Below are 23,789 nucleotides of genomic sequence, written 5' to 3' on the forward strand. Positions count from 1 at the left end.
TATAAATTGATTTGAAAACCCTGAAAAAAACTAAAGAATTTTCAAGATTAACTAAAAATAACAATTTTATCAAACAAAACACTGAAATTACAAAAAAATAACATACAAGCAACAGCCAAACGAATAAAAAATTGAAATAGTAATAAAAGCTGAGAAATAAAAATTATTACCAAAAATTGAAAAATAAAAATTAAAAGAATTCAAATCAAATTACGTCACGACGTTTCGATAACTTATCACCCGAAGACGATTGTGGATACTAACAATCGTTAGTTGGTTGTTGATTGTGTGTTGTTTTTTTGTAATTTCAGTTTTTTGTTTAATAAAATTGTTATTCTCAGTTAATATTGAAATTTTTTAAAATTTTTTGAGGGTTTTCAAATCAATTTATATTATATTAGACAATGAAAGTCCGAACTGATGAAAAAGTATTGCCAATTCTATTCAATTATTGGAAAAAATTATTTTTTTTTAAATACATACTTTCTTCAAACAAAAAAATTTCAACATAAAACTCACATGTATCCTCTTCTCCTTGGATTGCAACAGAACAATGACACATGTTCACACATCAGTTTCAATAACACTAGATGTCAATACTTACATCTGTTAAAAAACAAATAATACGACCCAATCGTATAATAATATTTATGATGATCGGGACATAACATCAGTCCTGCGTAATGAAGAGTTACAGAAAATGCAAACAAAAGGTCATGAACGAAATGGGTTCACTTCCCACATTTCCTGCATGCTCAGAGATTGGAATATTCCTCCAGAGAATTGACATACGTGGGTGGTTCCAGAAGTACCAGGTCCAAAAAAGAAAACACCAAATTTTGGGAAAAAATGTTTTTAGTTGTCGCCATAATCTCCTTGCAGCAGGCTTCATACACTCTTTCCAGCGGCGTCCAATACGTTCGATAGTCATCCCACGCGCATCCCAAAACCCATGCCTTGACTTCGCCTGCAGATAAAACGTTATTCGCCTTCTTTAGAGACGGTTCTTTGTTTTGAGTCCACTGTTTTGATTGACTCGAGTTTGAATAGGTGTGAGCCATAATAAACCCTTGCCGGTTGCAATGGTGAGTCGAATAGACCCACTCACTTCAGACCTAACCTAACATAACCTAGATTTATCGACATTAGATAAATATAACTAAATACTTTCTTACTAAGTTGTTCGATGTGCCTGGACCAGTTCAATTCATCATTCAAACAACTCCAAGCAACCTGCCGCAACGTTATGATATGTTGAAATAACGAGATTTCGAGTTTTTTTTCTATTCAATTTTGAATTATTGGCATTATACCACATCTCCGTTTGATTTTCTGCCTGTTCAATAATAATCTCCCGAGTTTTCCATATTTTATCTACGTTCATGAGTGTTGCATCGTCAGCAAACATAACTATGTTATTTGGAAATGAATGAAAGAACAGATCATTGATGTAGATGATAAACAAAAGTGGTCTAAGAACTGACCCTTGTGGTACACCGTGTGTACGTGGCTAGGAACTAGATTATCTGCTGTTAACAACTACCCTCTGCTCCCTGTTCTTGAGATACGATTCAAAAATTTAAGCGGTAGTCCTCTTATACCATAACGGGATAATTTTTTCAACAAGAAAACAAATTCGCTTTGAGAACCGCTGTGATTTGTGACTTATTTGCATACACCTGCGACTTGAGAAAACTCCACAAGAAAATACAGCGATTGTCTTATTTAAACATCACAGGAGAACAACACCAACCGCGGCAATGGAATTAATTACTGGTCTGACCCCTCTGGACTTGTACATTAAGGGGGTTGCGTTAATTGCCATTTACAATTGCGTACGGCTGGTGTAAACCTCTAAGTAGGAATGGCTCAATTGAGGCTGAGCACAACCTCTGCTGTAGGCAACCAGTGATTCAATTGAACCCGGGTTTGTGTTTAATAAACCCTACAGAATACAAATAAAACAAAACACAGAGTCAGATGCTACAAATGCAATACGCATATATACAGACGGCTCAAAAACTAAGCCTAAGGATTGAGTGAGGAATGGAAAAAAATACCAGCGTGGTTCCAACAGAACTGGCTAATATCTCAATCGCCACAAAAGAAATAACCAGGAAAGGAATTTCTGGCAAAAACATAACAATCTGCATTGATAGTGTGTTAGAAATCACACGTTAAAAGGTAAAACCTTGTTAGTCCTTAGCTCGTACAAGTTTCTCAACTTCTGAGAGTTGTCGTTCGTATGGGGGGGACAGCTGATTAACGAAAAACATATTTTAAACAGATTTTTAGTGAGCTAACCCTACTAGCCTTGAGCAGACAACGTGTTACCTCAGGGTTAGTACTAAAGTGCCACCAAGATTTAGCCAAAGCCTCGGTAGATAATAACATTATCCTGAGGTGGGTTGAAGGGCACGACAGGAGTAAAGGTAATCGCATTGCCGACTGTTTAGCCAAGGAAGCGGCTGGACTAAGAATTATAGGACCCAGTGGCACCTACGGCCTGATGACTTCGACAATTGCGGAACTAGCCAAACGTTACACCCATGCTCAATCCTAAGAAAAGATGGAATGGAATCAAATGATGCAATTTTGCCAGGGTTACTCTGGGTGACCCTGGGAAGCTGGCGCCGAAGAAATGGCTGGCAAAGACCAGGAAAAAAGATATGCTCAACAGTAGTATTTCTGACTGGTCACTGTCAACTGAGAAAACACCTCCATAATATGGGGCTAGTGGATACACCTCCACGCAAGATGTGTGAACAGGAAGATGAAACTGTTAGGCATGTCCAATGCGAGTGTCCAGAGTTATCGTCAATAAAAGAGTGTGTGTTCAGCGAGTCTTGGCCTACACCTGCCGATATAAAGGAGATGTCTCCCAGTGACCTGTCCACCTTTCTGGAAAGGACAGGATAGACAATGACCTAGGAGGACAACTCCATGAGAGAATGTACAATGGGTCACTTGTTGCCTAAGTGCTGTGGTTCTACACTCACCCTCCCTACTCTACAGATACAGATGCCATCATCCCAAAATCCACACAAAACAGTGCTTTTTTTGGGATGCATTGGACGCTCTCCAATCTAAGGTGGATTGGTATCGTCCCATATTTGACAGTTTTGTTTGTTCATGTACCCATTCATCCAGCAATGAGCCTAATCGCTGAAGATGATTTTTCGATGAAAATCAGGGTCATGAATAACGTCTTTGCTATGGATGTCCTAGCTTGTAGGCCTTGCATCAGGCATCTTTCCATTATCTATCGTCACCACTGTCAAGGGAACCCCCTACCCCTCCGAACTCACCCCCTCCCCGTACCACCGTTGCAAGGTGACAGTCATACGAAGAGACGAATAAGCGGGGTGGAAGACCCTCTTTTTCTTTTATTTTCCAAAAACAATTACATATAACATCAATCATAAACTTAAACACTAATCATCCTCAAATAACAAAACAGAAATAATATGAATTCAGAACATTATAGCCACTCCAGCATTAATCAGACATAATAACGGAAAAAATTCAACATAAAATTGTTTTCCTTCACCCAACCCCTATAGATGATTTATACAAGCTGTGCTGCACTTACAGTCTAGCGATATCGCTTCAAGCCATGATTGACAAAATCTATTTCCACTCCTTCTAGTGTTTACCACGCTGGCTTGAGTGCCACTCTTCATCTATCCTTCACTTTCTTCCCTCACCACGTTCTCCGCTCAGTCATCAACAAAACGTATCCATTCATCCTTTTCCCCATTTGTATCTCTACCGAGCGGATAGAAATCTAAACTACAGCTATCCGCTAGGACTATACACATCTGCCTTTCAGGCGGAAGTGTATGCTATCTGGCAGTGTGCAAGGCTTATCAAATTGAGACCTCAGAGAAATGAGCGGATCAATATTTTAACAGACAGCAAGAGGTGACATCAAAACTGGTCTAGGAATGCCATGAAGAACTGAATGAACTTGCAAACAGGAACGAATTAACTTTGTACTGGGTGCCAGGGCATTCAGGAATTACAGGTAATGATAAAGCTGATCAATGCGCTAGACGCGGATCATAAACTTCATATATAGGTCCTTAACCAGCTCTGGGGGTACCAAAATTATTGGTACGAAACCAGATTAGGACATAGACCAATAAGAAGCCCACAGAGTACTGGACAAAAGTACCTGGCAACAAACACAGTAGAACCTTCATTAGGGAACCGTCCAAGAAAAGAACCGAAGAATTACTTAAATAAAGAAGGGATCGGCTCAGAATAATTTTAGGGTTACTAACCGGTCAATGTCCGCTCTGAGGACACCTGAATAAAATGGGGCTGTACAGCGGAGTCCTCAGCTGCAGATTATGCAATAAAGGGATAGAAACAGCTCTACACATCTTATGCGGCACTACACATCTTGTAAGGCACTGAATCATAGGAGGCAGGCAATATATGGATATACAAAATTACGCCCAGAAGAATATGACGAACATCCAACACGGAACCTGTACAAACTAGTACAGGGTACGAGACTGATGGAATGAGTTTCATGATAAAATGGGAGAATAAACGCAATAAGCCCAAGAGGCTGCAGTATTTTCTGAAGACTTGGACTAAATGGACAGCTCCCAAGGTAACAAACAAAAATATCTCGACATGATTTCACCATTCATCCTTTCCGTTCTCTCCTTTCATTTTCGCCACCCAATCCTGTCCCCGTTCATGCATCTATCAATCACGTGCTCCCTGTACTAACAGAAGCAGGGAACCTTCGGGCCCAGGTTAAATCTTGCCAGGTATCCCGAAAAGTTCCCATACCCAGTGAGCAGTTGGACAGCCTTCCGCGACAGATCCCAGGATTCATATCCGACTGTTCTGCGAATGCTGTAGAACAGCCGCCAGTCGTGCCTCTCTCCCATTCCCTCTACCATTCACTCCTAATCTGTTATTATTTCCCTCGCATCCGTTTTACTATATGTCTGCCTTACCTCCCACGTAATGTCTTCTCTATGCATGCCTTTGGTGGCTTCTTCATGAGCCTTCGCACTACCTTCGTTGTTCGGATTGTACCCCCTCTTTCACGTAATCAGGGTACGTACTCTCCTTTCATTCCTTTCCTCAATCATCCGCTGAATCATCGCTGCCCTTTTATTTCCCACTCTTCCTGCTTTCACTCTTTCTACCACCATTGCAGAGTCACTGACTACTTTCACGCTCTCATTCATGCTGATCACTCTCTTATCCTTATCCTTATCTCTTATCCTTACCCCGGCATATACATATACTTCAATCATCCCTTCGTCCTCCCTCTCTTTTAGCAACTCCCCTTGCAACCAGGGGAATATCCTATCTACTCCTTTCACCCTGTCCTCAATCTTCCTTGGTACCTCCAATCTTGGTACCTGGGTCAGTTGCTAACTGTTCGAGAGCCCATTCAGCGAAGTTGTAGTCTGCGAAAGGCCAAATGCTCGTGAACTACGCCAAATTAACTGTCTCAGATTCTCCTATACACTCTCACAGACAGCGGCGATGATTTCGGCAGATCTTGTGTTTCGTCGACTTACAGGTATTGGTCAATCGTTTACTGAACCAGTGGACTCGAATGGATCCATCACATTGCGAATAGTCCAGAGCATAATAATACATTTGAATTTGCTAACATCGAAAACTTCTTCCATAATGCGGAAGCTACCATCACGTCAGAATTCGACTTTCTTCGAAAGTGTTCCACATTTTTTCAATGAAAATGTAGAAATGAAAACTCATTAATTTTTTTCCTAGAAGTTATTATCATGACTGAAAACTGAGTCACTTGTTAAAAATTTCGATTCACCGATTTATCCAATTTCTTGTATGTAAAACGAATCCAAACAGTCGGAAATAAAAATAAAATGGTACAATGCCTGTGTCATTTCTCTGATAAACTGTCAACCCGAAGATAAAATGAAATCTGAAAGTTCACCAAGTGTGATCACAAATCACACATGAATTACGATGATGTACATTAGAGGCACGAAAATGACGAATCAACTGGAGGTGTGTCACATCTGTCCACTTTTCTGCCAAATTATCACATGGCGATATGAAATATTTCCCAATTCGTATATTTGTTTTCATTTTTTGATAACACAACGATGATACAACAAAAAAATTGGCGCCTGATGAATTGGACAACTTGATTATTTGGCATTTGCTGCTTTTCACTCTCAGCCCTATCATAATTAAGATATTTTTATGTCAATATTTCACACTAATTAGTAATAATTTTAGTCATTACCATACAAATTCACAATTGCCCTCATTACCAGGTCAGCCAAAATATTTGAGAAAGTTATCCAAACGAGATTCATTTTTTGAATATTCAGAATCACTTGTCGATGTCACAATATTGATTCCGAACAAAACATTTAAGTAAGATCCAATAAGAGAATTGACAAATAACATATACAGGGCGTTCCTACGGAAACTTGACCCCCCCCCCTGTAAGTCAAAAACGAACGTGTAATCGAAAATTTCAAAGAGCGCGTCAATTTTTATTTCTAGGGGGACTAATTCTGATACAGAAATCATACCCGAAACTTCACCCCCTGCGGCTAGCAACTACCCCCCAATTTTTTTCAATGGCATGGGGGGGTCGAGTGGTACATCATTTGTCCCTCTATTACTTCTGCAATTTTTTTCGAAATTGGTTCATTCGTTATTGAGAAATTAAACATTTGATTTAAGATAAAACAGAAAATTCGCTGTCGTTCATTTTAGTAAAGAAATCAGCAACAAATGATATCCGTGGAAACAAAATCAACAGATAAATTGTTCAAAATGACCTCTATCTATTTCCATACAATAATACAGTCTACTTTCGAATGCGTTCCTTACATTATTGAAGATGTCCGGAGTCAGAAATCGGCATTCCCAAACAATTTTTTGTCGCAGGTCTTCTAGATTTGTAAACTTAGTAGAGTACACTTTCGGCTTCAGGTGTCCCCACAGAAAAAATTCATCGGTGTGAGATCAGGTGATCTAGCTGGCCACTCCACTGGACCCCTTCCGCCGATCCAATGCATTGGAAAACGTTCTTCCAAACACTGTCACACCCCGAACATCAAAATGTTGAGGTGCACCATCCTGCTGACATGTCATTTGATTTTCTACTAAATTGTCATCATTTTCTAAAATTTGTGTGATCATAGGATTTACACAGTCTTAAGTATGTGTCTACACAGTCTTAAGTATGTGTCTCCACATACTTAAATCTTGGTAATCATATTGTTGGACCATGCGGGTCCAACAATATGATTACCAAGAATGCCGGCTCAGGCGTTCAATTTTTGTGGAGTTTGTGAATGTATTTCCATCACCAAGTGAGGATTCATATCGCTACAGTAACGACAATTATATCTATTCATTTCACCATTCAACATGAAAAAACTTTCTATTGAAAAATAAGTATTGTATAATATGTTTGGATTATTGGTCAATTTCTCGCTGAACATCTCTCAAAACTGAAGTAGACGATCAGGATCATCTTCGTTTAATTCCTGAACTAGCCTCATTTGGAAAATATATAAATTGTTATAATAATAATAACCTGAAGTCACAAGAACTGGCTTGTTTGGATGTGGAGGTTCATAGTGTTCTAACAGAAGAGACATCTGGCAAATCAACACCGCCTGTATAACGTCGTCCAATCACTTTCCGAATCGGAAGGACGAAATCCCGGCCTTGCGGTTCGGAAGATTGAACGGCGTGTACACAAGATGGAGGCTAAGATCACGTTGGCGAGACAACACGCGTCTCGTATCCAATGTGTGATGGCCTACAGGGCGGCCAATAGGCCTTTCACGCCCGCAGTGAGGCGAATAGCCGCCAATCTACGACGTATCCATCACACTCTAAGCCAAGGCGTGCTGTTGACCACCAAGCAGCACTGCCTTGATAGGATACGAATGCTAGTGGCTGCTAAGAAGTCACTAGTGAGGCGAGCAAGAAGTATCACGGAAAATCTTAGGTTCCGCGAGAAACCTTCTCGCTTATTCCAAGAGCCTCCACGTGTTGTGGATAATCCGCCGACTGCTGATCAGGTGGAATCCTTCTGGAAGGATATCTATGAACACCCGCAGTCACTGAACTTAGACACTCCAGCTCTAGCTTTCAACAGAGAGCAATTGAATCCGTTGTGGGAAAAGAGAAGTGCCGAATTTATTGGAACTATTCGTTCCCCACCCTCAGGCTCATACAAGCTAATAAGCCTGATGTAGTCCTTCTCGACCACCAGAGCAAAACGATATTTGTCGTGGAGTTTTCAACTCCTGGTGAGACGAATATCGTCAGAAAAGAGGAGGAAAAACGAATAAAATATCGAGATTTTCTCTTCGAACTTCGCAGACTCTATCCAGATCACTCTGTCAAGATGGTTTTTCTGATTATTGGAGTCCTTGGTGGAATGATGTCCTCCCTACTCTCGAATCTTAAAATCATACCGGCTTGCCGCACTAAGGCAGAAATCTTAGCCGCACAGATGCAGAAGGCTGTCATTCTTGGCTCAATGCGCTTGCTCAGGGCACATGATTCTCGTACCCAATGATTACTTACCCCACGGTGTGGGGAGTGGTCATTGGTTGATAATGCTGGCGCGCCCTACCGAATGTATCGGGACTTCGGGGGATAGGGCCTGACCAGCGCACACTAGGATGGAAAAAATAATAATAATAATAATAATATTCTTTATTCAGTAGAACACATGATTACAAAAAAAATGAAACCTATCAAATACGCTACAACATTTCCTATGCAAACTGAAAAAGCGGAGTTCATCTTGAGCACCTGGAGTGCACAAAGATGGTCTTCCACTCAACCTTTGGACAAACAGAACAAAAGATCGCAGACTATTAATCAAAATTGAGTAATACTAAAGATATATGTGCTGATTCAAATAACCGTTTCCTAGATTTCAGAGGATTTCATAAATGCAAACAAATGTTTTCGTAATTCTTAAAATCATTTGGAATAGCATTGTAATTGGTCGATATATTATAGGAAAAACTTCTCTCAAACAATGATGATTTGAGGATTGGTGGTGTTACAGTACCTTTCGATCTTATATTGAGATTGTGAACGTCAGTGCGGAACATTTTCTTTCTATAAAGGTAGGAGGAAGTTTGTGTAGTAATTATTTTATGATATAAGGTGTAGCAGTGAAGTTTTCGGCGAGATTTCATATTTAGCCACCCGGCTTCTCGTAGCTTATGACTGATAGGTTGACGCCTACGAATACCATAGATGAAGCGGAGACAATAGTTTTGGATTTTCTGGATTTTTTGCGTAGATGTTGCCGTAAGACAAGAGCTATACACCGTATCGCAATAAGTAAAGGTAGAAAGAACTAGAGACTCGCAAAGTATTTTTTTTAGATTCAAATTCAAAGTTGCTCGAGATCCTAACAAAATTTTCAGTTTCCAGATACTTTTACGAATGCATTCCGATACATGCTCTTCGAATCGTAAGGAGTAATCTATCCAGAGCCCAAGATTCTTCACCACATCACAAAACTGTACAGGAATGTTATTGATAGTAACACAAACATTTTTTTGGTGGAAAAGTCTGTCATTTCGCCTCCCCAACAGCATTGCCTTAGATTTGTTTGGATTCAGTGAGAGAGAATGATCTTTGGATATTTTGAAAATTCTATCAAGGTCTTCGTTGATTTTCTGACAACCATTCACTATGTCTGATGGGTGGAAGGAATACATCACCTGAGTATCATCCGCATACCTTCGTAGATAACAATTCGAGACAAAATTTTTGAAAAATGCTGTAAAAATTACGTAGACAATTGGTCCCAAAATGGATCCCTGTGGAACCCCACATGTCAGTTCTCTTGTTTGAGAAACCCTAGTATTGAGTACAACTCGTTGCTTTCGACCACTTAGATAGCTATCAAAAAACAAAACAGATTCTTCTGAGAGTCCAATATATCTTAGAGTATGTTTCAGCGCAGAATGATTTAGGGTATCGAAAGCTTTCGAATAGTCTAAGAGAACTAGAACAGTAATCAGTAATTCGAAAAACACTAGTGGCTGATACACCAGACGCTCTAGCTACTTGTCTGGTAGATTGTCGATTATCCATTTGCACATGTCCTAAAACTGCAACTTCAACTCCGTCATTTCTGACAGAACGGGATACTTCATGTTTTCTGTTGTGAACAGAACCTGAAGTTCGAAACTTATCTATTAACTGTTTAACGTATTGATGGCTCACGTTGTGGTCTGGATGATTCGGATTATAAATTCTTGCAGCCGCTTCAGCACATTCATTATTTCGATAATAGGTTGCAACAATTTCTATTCTCTCTTCAGTAGAATAAACCATGTTGGAACATAGTGAACAAGGATGATTGAATAATAATTTGTGAAGAAGTGACAGTGGCCAACTATCTTACTTTTTGTTCTGCAACAACTAGATTCAACAAAAACTACCAGTGCAGAAAAAAATAAAAAACTAACAGTGGCGTCTATTTCAAAATGTCTACTACTAATCAAATAAATTATACAAATCTAGAAGACCTGCGACACAGAATTGTTCCGGAATGCCGATTTCTGACTTCGGACATCTTCAAGTAGACTGTATTATTGTATGGAAATAGATGGAGGTCATTTTGAACACTTTATTCGTTGATTGTGTTGCCATTGATATTACTTTTGTTGATTTCCTCAATAAAATGAGCGACAACGATTTTTTTTTCTTAAATAAAACGTTCAACATTTAATTTCTCAATAACGAATGACCTCAGAGGGGTGATTCTCAGATCAAAATTAGTCCCCCTAAAAATAAAATTTGACGTGGCCTTTGGAATTTTCGAGTATACGTCCGTTTATGACCTATAGGGAAGGTCAATTTTTCGTTGTAATGCCCTGTATAGATCACTGCACAAAAGTAAACCATCTCTCTCTATTTTTATTCAACCTAACTAAAACCTTCGATACCGTTCATCATGCCAAGCTATTAGAATCTTCAAAAGATGTTGGTGTTGTAGAAATATTAAATGAACTCTTTGAGAGCTACCTTTAAAATCGTACTCAAAGAGAGAATTGTAGGACATACCAGTGATGAGAGCATAATCATCTGCGGTGTACCCCAAAGAGCCATATTGGGGCCAGTACTCCTTTTAATCTACCTGAATGATCTGTTTCTCAAAACCATATCATAATAAAATTTTTTGCAGACGACACCGCCATATTTTATCAAGACGAAATCTGATTCGACTTCAAAAGGAGAATAATAATGATGATACAAAATAATTATTCACCAAAGATGTCACTGGCCGTCTGCGGCACTATATGAAAACGATTATTCGTAAATATTCTATACAGATACATACAGTGTTTAAAAGCCAAATGGAATGAATTCATTATTTCGGTTACTGAACATATTCTTATTAAATCCCGAAACACGTCAAATGTAAATTATAATTTGACATTTTTCAACGCAAAAATGCCACCCCTACTTTCAACCCCCTTAAAATGACAGGTACAACCCCCAATCCTTTAAATGGGAAGTAAAGGTTTGTGATATATAGTTTGGAAGGTATCTTCATTCTCTATTCAGAAACGTCATTGATCTCATGTTTATTGCAACAATTAAGATAAAATTAATTAAAATCATGTCATTACCGAAATTCGATAAAATACAGAATGGTACTTATTTCAAATTAAACGCTATAAAAATATCAAATGTGATATACCCTTGCATTGTGAAATTATCGCTTCATCAACATCTGTAATAAAAAAGACAGGTACGTATTTGAAAAAAAAGTTGATGGTGGCCATGTTGACACGAAACGTTTTATCGAATATTCATTATCACATCGTCATAGTGCACTTTGAATGACAGTAACCTTTATTCACATTTAATCGTCTTCGTATCTGTTACGGTTCAGAATATAGCAATGTTACCACATGATAAAAGAAACAGACTGTATACTGTCAAAATTTGTAATCAACATCATGAACAGTGTTATTGATTTTCACCAAGTAACTAATCAGTGTATTCAATATCATTAATTCATTGATGAGTTGAACTTGAAATTATTTGAAAATCTAGCTTACCAACCGGGTAGTTTTGAAGTATTTCCATCAGTTCTTGTCACTTCATGACGCACTACCTGGGGTTGAATCACAATACTGTTCAATATTTTAAGGGTTATCAACCGATGCACCATTTTATTGTGTATCATCCCACTCGATATCGGGAGCAGATGCCATGCGGAAGGTTATTTAAAGATCGAAAACTTCCACTGCTCCTCATTTCTGTTTCTGTTTACAGCGATAGTTGTGAATGTGACAAACACTCAGGGGGGGCTATTGATCCAGCGGGCGATAAAGTTCCAGACAGATATAATTACTACGTTTTTTCGAAGAGCTTTATTCAGATAATGCAAGCATGGTTACAACCAACATTTTAAATAGTATTTGAAATAGCAGCACTATCCAAAAAAAAGTTATCCAAGACAGCACCAACATGCTAGTCTCGGAAAACTAGCTAAAACAATTTAATAATACTTTATACTGTCCAACAAAACGATACTATCAAGATTCACTTGAAAATACATTATACAAATGTAAACAAAATAACAATCTAATAGTAATTTTATAAAGTACACCTTAAAATTTGATCCCCACAAAACAACTTAAGTAACTTTTTAGTAAATTTTAAAGACAAAATCAACAAATTACACAGAAGTGGAGTCTATAAGCTTGACTGTTCTGATTGTTCGGCATCTTACATTGGTAGAACCTGTAGACCTCTTTTCACTCGTATTAATGAACATTTAAAAAAAAACCGACAAATCTGCTTTTGGCCACCACATAAAATTTCACAATCCCAACTTTAGTCCCAATAGAAATTCCAAAATATTACATAAAATAGATAATAAAAATTTCCTTAGACTTGACTTGTTTGAAGAGTTGGAGATTTCTAAAGAACTTTCCAACAATGATCATTGTTTGAATACCCAAGTAAACTTAAATAGAGATTTCCTTCCCCTTCATAAGAGGATTATGAATTATTGATTAATCACAGTTTATTAATATAATGTATTCAATATTTTTCCTCTACATATTCAATCAAATCCATAATGGATCACTCCTCAAGTTGGTACCATTATTTTAACATGACACTTGACATATTCTGTCTCAAGTTGTCCTTCTTCATATAATACTTTGACTAAACCACATGGCCTCAATCCAAAAATGTATTTTCTTGGCTATAAGCCTATTTTGTTTTATCTAAGTCAAATATTACAAATGTGCAATTTGCTTGATTTGATAATTCCTGTTGCCTGACAAGTAAGTAACCTCAAACAATTTTTTCCAAATTTCTTAACCTTAAAAAATTTTACAACTTCAATTATCAATAAATTCCATTTTCAACTAGATCACTTACTTTTAGGTGAGCACTGATGATGACGAAAGTCGAAAGCGCTTTGCAAGAATTTTAAAAATTATACACTTTAATACAAAAACCTCTTCGATTCATTAATTCAATTCCTAAATGTTCTGCCAGTTTGACCAATATATACCTTAGGACACGTTTCACAATATAATTAAATACTCCCCATTTCTCGAATTTGAATGTAATAAAAGTAGTACCATTTTACCTTTTTTTTTTTTTGGATTTTTTTTTATCTTAATAAATTTTATTTACAAAAATGAGAAGTTGAAAAAAATTACAAAATTGAAGAAACTAAAAGTTAAACTTTCCCTCGGTTATCTTAAAGGCGCGATTTTGTTCCATCCTTTACATAAAAGAGGACGTATGCTTCTCCACTCACAAGCGACTTTGGTGAAATTGGTGACACGTGTGAATCGTTGTATTTGTGCCACGCGCTAGTATACGGGTGTCTGCAGTATGCTGTATAATGTCCTCTGTTAGTAGTCCCACTGTGATTTAAAAGTGCATATAGATTATAACAAGTAGCCACATTTTCTCCTGCAAAATGGTCCATATCCAATCCTTCTAGAGGAAATTCGATGACATCATTCAATTTGCCTCTACTTTCCGTTGGAGAGAATCTTTTTAAATGTATTACTAAAATATAGGGAAACTTGCGGATTGATAGGGACTTCATGCATTTTCTCCTTTCCTTGCATTTCGAACACGTCGGTTTTTCAATTCCATCCAAAGTTTCTTCTCTTGTAAAATAATCTAAGCATTGCCACAAACTCAATTGGTCGGTTCTTTGTGGTATGGAGAGAGACAAATCCCAGAAAGGATCAAATGTTACCTGTATTTTACCCGACCTTGATAGCTTGTTCAGTTCTTTTTACGTCCTCACTGTATGTGACCCATAAGCACATTGTATGTGACCAGGATCTTCTAATTTGAGGTTACGTGTCATTTGTAAGGCACATATTCCACATGTATCAATGCTAATCACTTGATCGGTACTTTCCGCTTGTTATACTGCTAGAAAAATTGGAATGTACTCACTCTTTGGGGGCTCAATGATTTACAGTGTGTATCTTAAATGATATCATTAGTTTCCGTTGGTGATTACTTGTCGAATTTCATGAAATAAAGGTCATATGACCGTGTGTCCCGACAGTCCTAACTTGCTTCGTTTCCGGGGTTTCAGTCTTACTAAAAATATTGTTTTTTATTAGTAGCCCACAATTATTTTCAACGATTTTGATTCAACTATGTGTGTTTGTTATGAGTACAGCTACCGGAGTGAATCATGACCGATGTGAGAAATCGTACATACAGCTACCAAACTGAGTCATAGTCAGTGGGAAAAATCGTACATACATACTTATTTTACTGGGGGAGGAGCTTCTCACCGGCTATGACTCAGTCCGGCAGCTGTACATACTCATTGTATTGAGGGAGAGGCTTCTCTCCGGCCATGAGTCAGGCCGGAAGCTGTACATACTCATTGTATTGAGGGAGGGGCTTCTCACCGGCCATGACTCAGTCCGGCAGCTGTACATATTTATTGTATTGAGGGAGGGGCTTCTCCCCAGCCATGACTCAGGCCGGAAGCTGTACATACTCATTGTATTGAGGGGGGGGCTTCTCACCGGCTATGACTCAGTTCGGCAGCTGTACATACTCATTGTATTGAGGGAGTGGCTTCTCACCAGTCATGAGTCAGCCCAGCAGCTGTACGTGCTCATTGTATTTATGAAGGGCCTTCTCACCGGCCATGACTCAGTCCAGTAGTTGTACATACTTATTGTATTGAGGGAGGGGCTTCTCACTGGCCATGACTCAGTCCAGCAGATGTACATATTTATTGTATCGAGGGAAAGGCTTCTCACCGTCCATGACTCTGTCCGGCAGCTGTAACAAATGGCTTCATTTCATGGGATTAGATTTGAAATTTCAATTCCAGTGGCGTCGCAGCGGGTATCCGTCCAGACGTAGCATGGGGATTCTCGTAGGCCCAAGAATGATTGTTTTGGAAAAACTTGCTTCATCTGTGAATGAAACTTCACAAGTGAAATTGAGATCTAGTACAATTATTTGAAGGGACCACTGAATCCAATCGTCTATGAAAATATCGCGGTTACAGTGCCTCTACCCGTTGCTTGTGATATGGATACATTAAATTTGTATACAAAGCCTTCCGAACACTTGTATTACTGACAATGAACTTTACAGGCGAATGCAGGAGCAACTCCCAATCAGCCAGTCACACGGTGCAGAATAGTTGAAACTGTACAATGAACTGAAGGCAGATCCATTACCAGGAATGCCCGTGGATAACACAGTTCCGCAGTATGACTTTCAAAATGATTTCATAATCAGCATAACAAGTAGAGAGAACTGGCAAAACGGCCCACCGGTAAAAGCGTAAGAAACTTGGTATACAGATGGCTCAAAGACCCAAAATGGAGTGGGAGCTGGTATATACGGAAGCAGAGCAGATACGAGAATCGCACTCAGCCTCGGAAATGATGTAACTGTTTAGCGGTCATCAAATACTGTATAACAGGCAGAAAGTCACAAATGAAACCATTGTCATTTTTTCCGACAGCCAGGCGGCAGTTAAAGAGCTCAGCTCATTACAAGTTTGGTACAAGATTGGTAGGAAGCTGTCTGAGCCCACTCAAGGAGCTAAGTACCCAAAATAGGGTCACTCTAGCTTGGGACATAAGGGTCACAAGGGCAATGAAGAGGTCGATGTCCTAGCCCGTGAAGTCGCATCCAAGGCTATGATTTGGTCAGTCGGTAGCCAAGTGGTTCGGCATGGGTGCTTTGTTCACTCACTCGAATTGACTGCCGTATTGGTCGGTGGTTCAAGCCCTAGTCTGAACGATCGATCTTCACTTGCTACCGTCCAACCCGTGTTAGGAATCACACGTTAAAAGGTAAGACCTCGTTAATCCTTGGCTCGCACAAGTTTCGACTTCTGAGGGTTGTCGTTCGTAGGGGTGCGACAGCTGGTTAACGGAAAAACAGATTTTAAACAGATTTTTAAACAGATTGGCCCAGAACCCTTCTGCGGGGTAGCGAAAGCATGTATAAAGACATCCATGAACTCATGGATGCAAGCCAATTCCATAGATTGATGGAATAAGCTCCCAGGAATGGGGCAGGCGAAAGAGTTAATAAAGAAATCATCGCCCAGATTCACGGAAGACCTGCTAAACCACGACCGTGAGGCTGTAAGGGTAGTGGTGGGTCTATTAATGGGACATAGCCGACTCAGGGAACTTGAGCAACACGGATCTGACAGAAGAAACCCAATACGGGTTCTGTCAAAAAGAGGAAGAATATCGTGCAAGCAGTGTGGTGATTGAATCATTCTTCACTTTACAAATCAATCATTCAATATCAAAAATCATAAAGAAAGTCGTAAACCACCATATCCTCAAATATTTGGAAAGCTTCAACATCTTGAGCGATCATCAAAATGGCTTTCGGAAACAAAGATCAACAGGCGACCTTTTATTGTATGTCACCCATATTTGGAATAACGCAATCGAGTCAAGAGCTATTGCGCTTGATATTTCTGAGGCCTTTGACGTGGCATAATGGTTTGCTGACCAAAGTTCATCGTTTCGAGGTTCAACTCAGTACACCTCGAACTTCACTGTTTAGGAACCCTTTCATCTGGAGAACTGCGTTTCTGTGGGATAAACTTCCCAAGAACGTTTTTCCAAATGGATTTAATCTCCAACGTGAATCGCTCCAATGTGAATCGCTACTTTCGCACAGGCACGACTCTAAGAGCGCCTTAAGGGTTTTTCTGTAGTGCTTGTGTTTTGTCCTTACAAAAAATGGCAAGGGGTTTTGGTTTAGACGTGCAACACTGTTGAAAACATGTATGCGATACAAGTTGCTGTGTCCAACAAATATTGTAGCACTAATCAACACTCTAGTACGATCAGGGTGCATGTTGTAGCATAGGAAAGTATCCTGTGCTATTTATCGCCAGATGGTACTAGTAGACCGTCTGCGAAATAATTATTTAGGCTCAATCCACACTATGATGCCGTTCTCGGCCCGATCTCGCTCCGATCAAATCTCGCTGTGTCTACACTACTAGCACAGCTTACTTACTCTAGTTCCATACTCGATCCATGGTCGACATAGGACGTTTCTCGAAATAATTAGATAAATTGTACTCGCCAAAAAATGGCATTTAATTTTTCAATCGAAGGATTAGCAATAATATTTTATTAGTTTGGACGAACAGAATACAAATGAAAAAAAAAATACAACATAAAATGAAAAGAAGAAGAATGTTATTTGATATTCGACGAAGAAAAGTTTATTATTTATGATCAAATGTTATAAATGACTCAAATAAAGTAGTTACCCTTTTTCAGAATCCCACAATTTATTACTAACCATGGCTAGAAGAAAAATGTAACGTCTCCTTGCAAGACCGAAGAAAGACTAGAGTTGAAACAAAAACGTATTCACACTGTCGGTACAAGTCATGACAGGTCCGATCTCGCTCCAGTCTGGCTCCAATCAAATATTCTTTTCGACCAACCAGTACCAGCGCGATGCCGGATCGGATCCAGAGCGATACGATATAGTCCAGTCATTATAGTAAGTTCACCTCGGAATTCGAGATACCAAGCTGTAAGTCGGTAAATACTTGTATATTGACACCCTAAAAGTTGTCTCAAAACCTATATATGGTAGGGTGTAAGCAACTATCAAATTTCAAGGTCAAAGGTCACAAAAATCGGTTTTTTGCGCTTTTTTTGGAAATATCTCATTTCCTATGGGTTTTTTGCTATTTGTATTCATTATCAATATTGTAGAATACAAAATTCTCTACAAATTTTGTTGAAAAAAATTTTTTATACGGTGAACCGTTTTCGAGATAGAGGGCGGAGAGCACGCGGTCACAGCATCACTTCAGGTCAACCGGTGCCTCCGGTCGAAAACACGCCATATATAGTTGATGAACTATCGATTAATCAATGATTATGAATATTTGTCAATTTTTATCAACTATTATATTATATTTTATCATTTTTTTCCTAACTTATCCACTTTTTATTCAGTATTAATTTATTTAACAACACTTACCTGCCCATGTAATTGCAGAATTGTTAATGAAAATATAGGAATTATATTTGAATTCTAACCTAATTAATATGAATAACTTCTTACATGATGAAAAAAAAACAAATAAATTATGAATTATTCTTTTTATTAAAAAATTTCATTGAATACATTTATTTTTATTGAAAGTAAAGAAATGGAATGAAGGGTACAAAAACTACAATTTATAATTTCAATCATCTTCTTCCTCTTCATCGTCGTCTTCTGGCTGCTGGTAAATTTCAAATTGGTCTTCATTATCGTCTTCAACGACATTTGTCTCAAGTTGTTCCATGATTTCGGGATCAAAGGTTCCATCTTCGTTAATGTCGCTCTGATATGGTAGAGCATTGAGACAAGCTTGCCCATTACATTGGCCACAAGCTAAAGAGCATTGCAAGCCCGCTTTCCTGCATCCGCATCGCGAACCACAACCACTCTTGCAGTTGCAGAAAATTGTATTTAGCAAATCTTCTGGAGCAGGTGGTAAAATTGTCATGATAGGCTCCAGAAAATCGTTTCGCATTGCCCAACCCCATACCTGGGGTTCCAAATCATGTCCTAACCAAGTTTGAACTTGATAATATACAAGGTTGAAATGATGATGAGCAGCTGCACTTGGTGAAATATTTGAAAGCTGCACAGGTTTATTAAGTTTTGTAGACTTGACGTAATGCATATAACGAAGATGATCGAGACTTTTCACAGATTTCGGAGCATTATAGACTGCCAATAAGGTTTGAGTTCCACTCTCTAATAATCTCTGGGCCGAACAATTTTCTTCCTCAAATGCTGCAGCTAGTTCATTCAAATTTGTCAGTTTCTCAAAAACTTTTAAAAATGATTTTTTTCCCTTCTTAAAAAGCGCAGAAGTTGTGTCACAGCCACTTAATGCGTTCAGAAATAAAATATGTTTTTTAGAATGAGGATAATTATCAAAACTTTTAGTCGAGTATATCTCCGTTTTTACATTACCTTTCCCAACTTTTTTAAAGAAAATTTCTTGTTCGTAAGACAGTGTACGCCCAATTGAAATGACAAGTAAATCAATATCTTGTCCTATTATAACTGCAGTTTTTTTAGACTTTGATTCTTCAATTGCAGTTTCAACAATAAGAACATCCGCATCATCTCTGGCTTGTTTAGTAGTAATATTTGCAGCTTGTAATTTTTCAATTAACATATCAATGAACTTATCTTTGTTATTTCGATTTGACGTAGTGGAAGAATTTTAAAATTTACAGATTTCAAAGAGGCACTAAATTATTTTCTATTTAAAATGTCATTAGTGTAAATGGGAATGTAATTATATTATGATTTAAGTTTTTCTCTTATTTATTTTTAAATTTTAGTAAACGGTTATCAGTATTATTGAATAGATATAGATTTAATGCATGAAGAAAATGATAAAATATAATATAATAGTTAATGAAAATTGTCAAATATTTATAATCATTGATTTATCGATAGTTCATCAACTATATATGGCGCGTTTTCGACCGGAGGCACCGGTTGACATGAAGTGATGCTGTGACCGCGTGCTCTCCGCCCTCTATCTCGAAAACGGTTCACCGTATAAAAAATTTTTTCAAACAAAATTTTTAGAGAATTTTGTATTCTACAATATTGATGATGAATACAAATAGCAAAAAACCCATAGGAAATGAGATATTTCAAAAAAAGCGCAAAAAAACGATTTTTGTGACCTTTGACCTTGAAATTTAATAGTTGCTTACACCCTACCATATGTAGGTTTTGAGACAACTTTTAGGGTGTCAATATACAAGTATTTACAGACTTACAGCTGGGTATCTCGAATTCCGAGATTCTTACCTAATTTAAGTTTTTAATGACTGGATTAATAGTGAGAATACTCTGATTCTTTCATGTTTGAGAATAATTTACCGGACCGGGAACGGACCGAGACCGGAGCGAGATCGGACCGAGAACGGACCGAGACCGGAGCGAGATCGGACCGAGAACGGCATCATGTATGGATCGAGCCTTACAATTCAACATTGGCGAGAAGGTTTTTGTTGTTTTCCTTTTTATTTGTCCTTTCGTTTTTTATTTTCAACCCCATTATGTGAATTTCGATTCCGGCAGACCAAGCTGACAGCCCTTTGGAAAATAATTCATTTGTCGAATATTGCAAGGCAAATTTTTCTTCCTGGTGTTAGGTAATATTTACTATTACCCAGAACCCACAATATCCATCAATATGTTGGCAACATTTTGTTGGCCGGTCTATTCTCACCTCAAGAAATCGATTTCTTCCTGGCATCTACTTTGCTACCTTGATATGAATGTTGTGGCTCGTGCGGAGGTTTAACACTCACCAGGCATATGATTTTGATAGCCATATTGGTGAAATACAGGTTGAATTTGAAAGAAAAAATTAGTTGCTATTGATTTTTTGAATAACTTCACGGGCATAAAAAAATTAGAATAATAGTAATTTTCAACTTTGTATTAGTAGTAGAATAATAGTAATTCTTAGCCGCCCCGTGCGGAGCCGCGGCGGTCCGCTAGTGCCTTATACAACATTTATGTTTAGCTCAATTTATCTGCCTAATTTGTACGTGATTAGGTAATCTAATAATTCGTGAAATATTTACTGCAAGTATTCAATCTTATATGTTTATTATGTCTATATTTCATCAAATTCAAGTCCTGATAATGAGCTGTTTGATAATACGGGTTTTCACATCAAAGTTCAACAACAATCTCTTTCAGGTCGAAATTTACTCAATACTACTAAACAATAATAATTTCTGGAAAACATCCACCATCTAAAAATCTATTGGATACCGAAATTACATCAATTCTTTGTATACAGGGCGGACGTGTGAAGTCCCCCACCTCTTAACACTACTCCTAACACTACCAAACAATAATTATTTCTGGAAAAAATCCACCATCTAAAAATCTATTGGACACCGAAATTGCATCAATTCTTTGTATACAGGGCGGACGTGAAAAGTCTCCTACCTCTTAACATTTGAACTGAACAAGATATCAAGGTTGGACAAAGTTTACGTGAATAGGCATCATGTTCAATACTTAACACAATGGCTAAAGAACTACTAATCTTTTTTTTTTTCATTAGAACTATCTTTCAAGAAAAATAGAATTGAAAACATATTTGAGAACGTAGAATTATCATGTCCTCTGTAGTTTGATTTATTAACTTGGTGATTCAAGATGTCAGCCTAAAAGCAAACAATATTTCATTTATTGGATCTTATTATAATTAAAAATATTTAATTATATTTTTCATCTACTACCGTAATTATATTGAGCAAAAAAAAGCAAAAATGTATGAACTACATTAGTTCGGAATTACATCGGCTGATATTATACAAAATGATTTGAAATCCCTAAAAAAGCCAATGCAGATGAAAAATCAAAAATAATAGCTGAAAATAACAATTATATTAGGCAAAAAAACCTGAAATAAAATATAGAACAATTGAACAAAAAATAAAAGTTACTTCACGACGTTTCGACTGTTAGTATCCACAATCTTCGGGTGATGACTGGACTAATTCCTCCGAGAAATGACTATTTATGGGTCATTCGAGTACTATCACTTATCTCCACTTTTCGCTTCACAAGTTTAGCGAGAGGTGACCGTTTGGCGGGAGCTGGCCATTTTTCGCTTGATTATGGGTCTCCATATGTTGCGTATCTCTAAGCTAGTTTGGCTGAATATATTGTTGGACAACATGTATGCGGCTTCTTAGAATTTCCTGCTAAACCAGTCTTCCTCCATGTGTATGATCTCGGCTTGGGACCACTCGATGTTATGTTGATGGTTGATTTGCTGGTTTCCCCTCGCTGTATGTATTTCTTGTGCTCGCCAATGTTAACTTTCAATGGCCTCTTAGTTTGACCGATATAGGGTATCCGGTAAATGCAATTCTTGGAATCGCAGTCCGCGTTTGGTGGCTTGGTTTTCGTGAGGCTGCTACGGATAGTGTTACCGGATCTGAAGCAGGTTCCGATGTTGTACTTGGACCCAATTCTCATTCTTTCCGATAATCATCCGATGTAGGGAAGTGCAAGCACTGGTTGTGACAGCTTCTCTTCCTTGCGAGGCTATTTCTGTCTTTCAGCCAAACTCTGTTCCACCATCGCCTTGGAGTAGCCATTGTTGTCTAGTTCCAACTCGATACCTTCCTTTTCATTACAGAGCCCGTAAGCACGGTCTAATAGAGTCTTGATGATTACTCTTTTAGTCGATTGATGGTGGTTGGATTCGTGGTTAAGATACTGTCCCGTGTGAGTGGATTTTCGAAATACAGATGACAGAAAATTATGGTATCTCTGTTTGAATTTAGGGGATTTCGAAATAGGCTTAGGGAAAACATTTTGATAAGTTGGCATCACTGCAATTTTCAGTTTGCGCAATGCAGCAAGACAGATCACTTCTACCGTTGCCGCAGTGTTTGGGCAAACTACTTATTTTCGCCAAAGTAAGATTCTATTTGACTTTTCTGCTTTTTAATAAAAACAAAACTGACAACAATCCGGGTCTGGACTATCTAACCGATTTCTATAATGAAGAACTTTATACAAGTGTATGTCAATGTTGTTGATTGATAACTGAAACATTCGATGTAATACAAGGTACTCTCCGATATCAGTTTGTTGCCATTTCGCCACTATCCAAAGTTTTCTTCAAGATGGATAGCCAAATACGGTCTATTTCTGAGGAGACATAATTTCATATTTCAAAACTTCTTTGACATCTGTCGAAGAAGTAAAGAAATAAGCTATCAAAAAAGGAATAACTGCGAATATATTCCAATTTTTTATCCATTTCTGAAAACGGAGGCAGATTTTGTCCTCCGAAACGTAAAAGATAAGTATTATTTCTTAATGATTTTTTGATAGGCAAAATTGTTAAATACAACAAGTTACTGATAAATAGAAGATATTTCTTTGTGAAAAATACTTTGATATTTACGCAGTAACTTATCGGGGTAAACTGAAAAGTTTGCCCTTCTACACTTGTATAAAGTTCTCCATTATAATTTTTATATTTTCCAGATTGTGGAAGGTAACAAATACCCAAAAAAAAGGTCGATAAAAAACAGATTTTTCCTCCACAAAAAATGACTTTCGTTGAATATATAGAATACGTTACACAACCCTAGTTTATTTCAGAACTCATGGATATAATAGCAACGAAATTATCCTAAGAACATTCCGCAATGTGAGAA

The 23,789-nt window shown here is 37.9% G+C and overlaps 1 protein-coding gene across 2 annotated transcripts in view; it reads right to left on the reverse strand.

Annotated features, from left to right (window-relative positions):
• Positions 1 to 12,214, reverse strand: part of LOC111503390 (facilitated trehalose transporter Tret1) — a 35,827-nt gene extending 23,613 nt beyond the window's left edge. The window contains exon 1 of one of the 2 annotated variants that reach the window (XM_074173361.1): positions 12,099 to 12,214. Coding sequence is in view for 1 of the 2 variants with exons in the window: in XM_074173351.1 (XP_074029452.1) it covers positions 520 to 572 (53 nt within the window). In the remaining variant the exon portion in view is untranslated. Of the gene's footprint in view, positions 1 to 519; positions 644 to 12,098 lie in introns of those variants that run through there. The other variant, XM_074173351.1, reaches the window with a different exon arrangement.
• Between the last annotated feature and the right edge of the window lie 11,575 nt (positions 12,215 to 23,789).

This window comes from Leptinotarsa decemlineata, unplaced genomic scaffold (genome assembly GCF_025532065.1).
Source record: "Leptinotarsa decemlineata unplaced genomic scaffold, Ldec_3_MD MMD2_P_RNA_scaffold_12, whole genome shotgun sequence".
Classification (NCBI taxonomy): domain Eukaryota; kingdom Metazoa; phylum Arthropoda; class Insecta; order Coleoptera; family Chrysomelidae; genus Leptinotarsa; species Leptinotarsa decemlineata.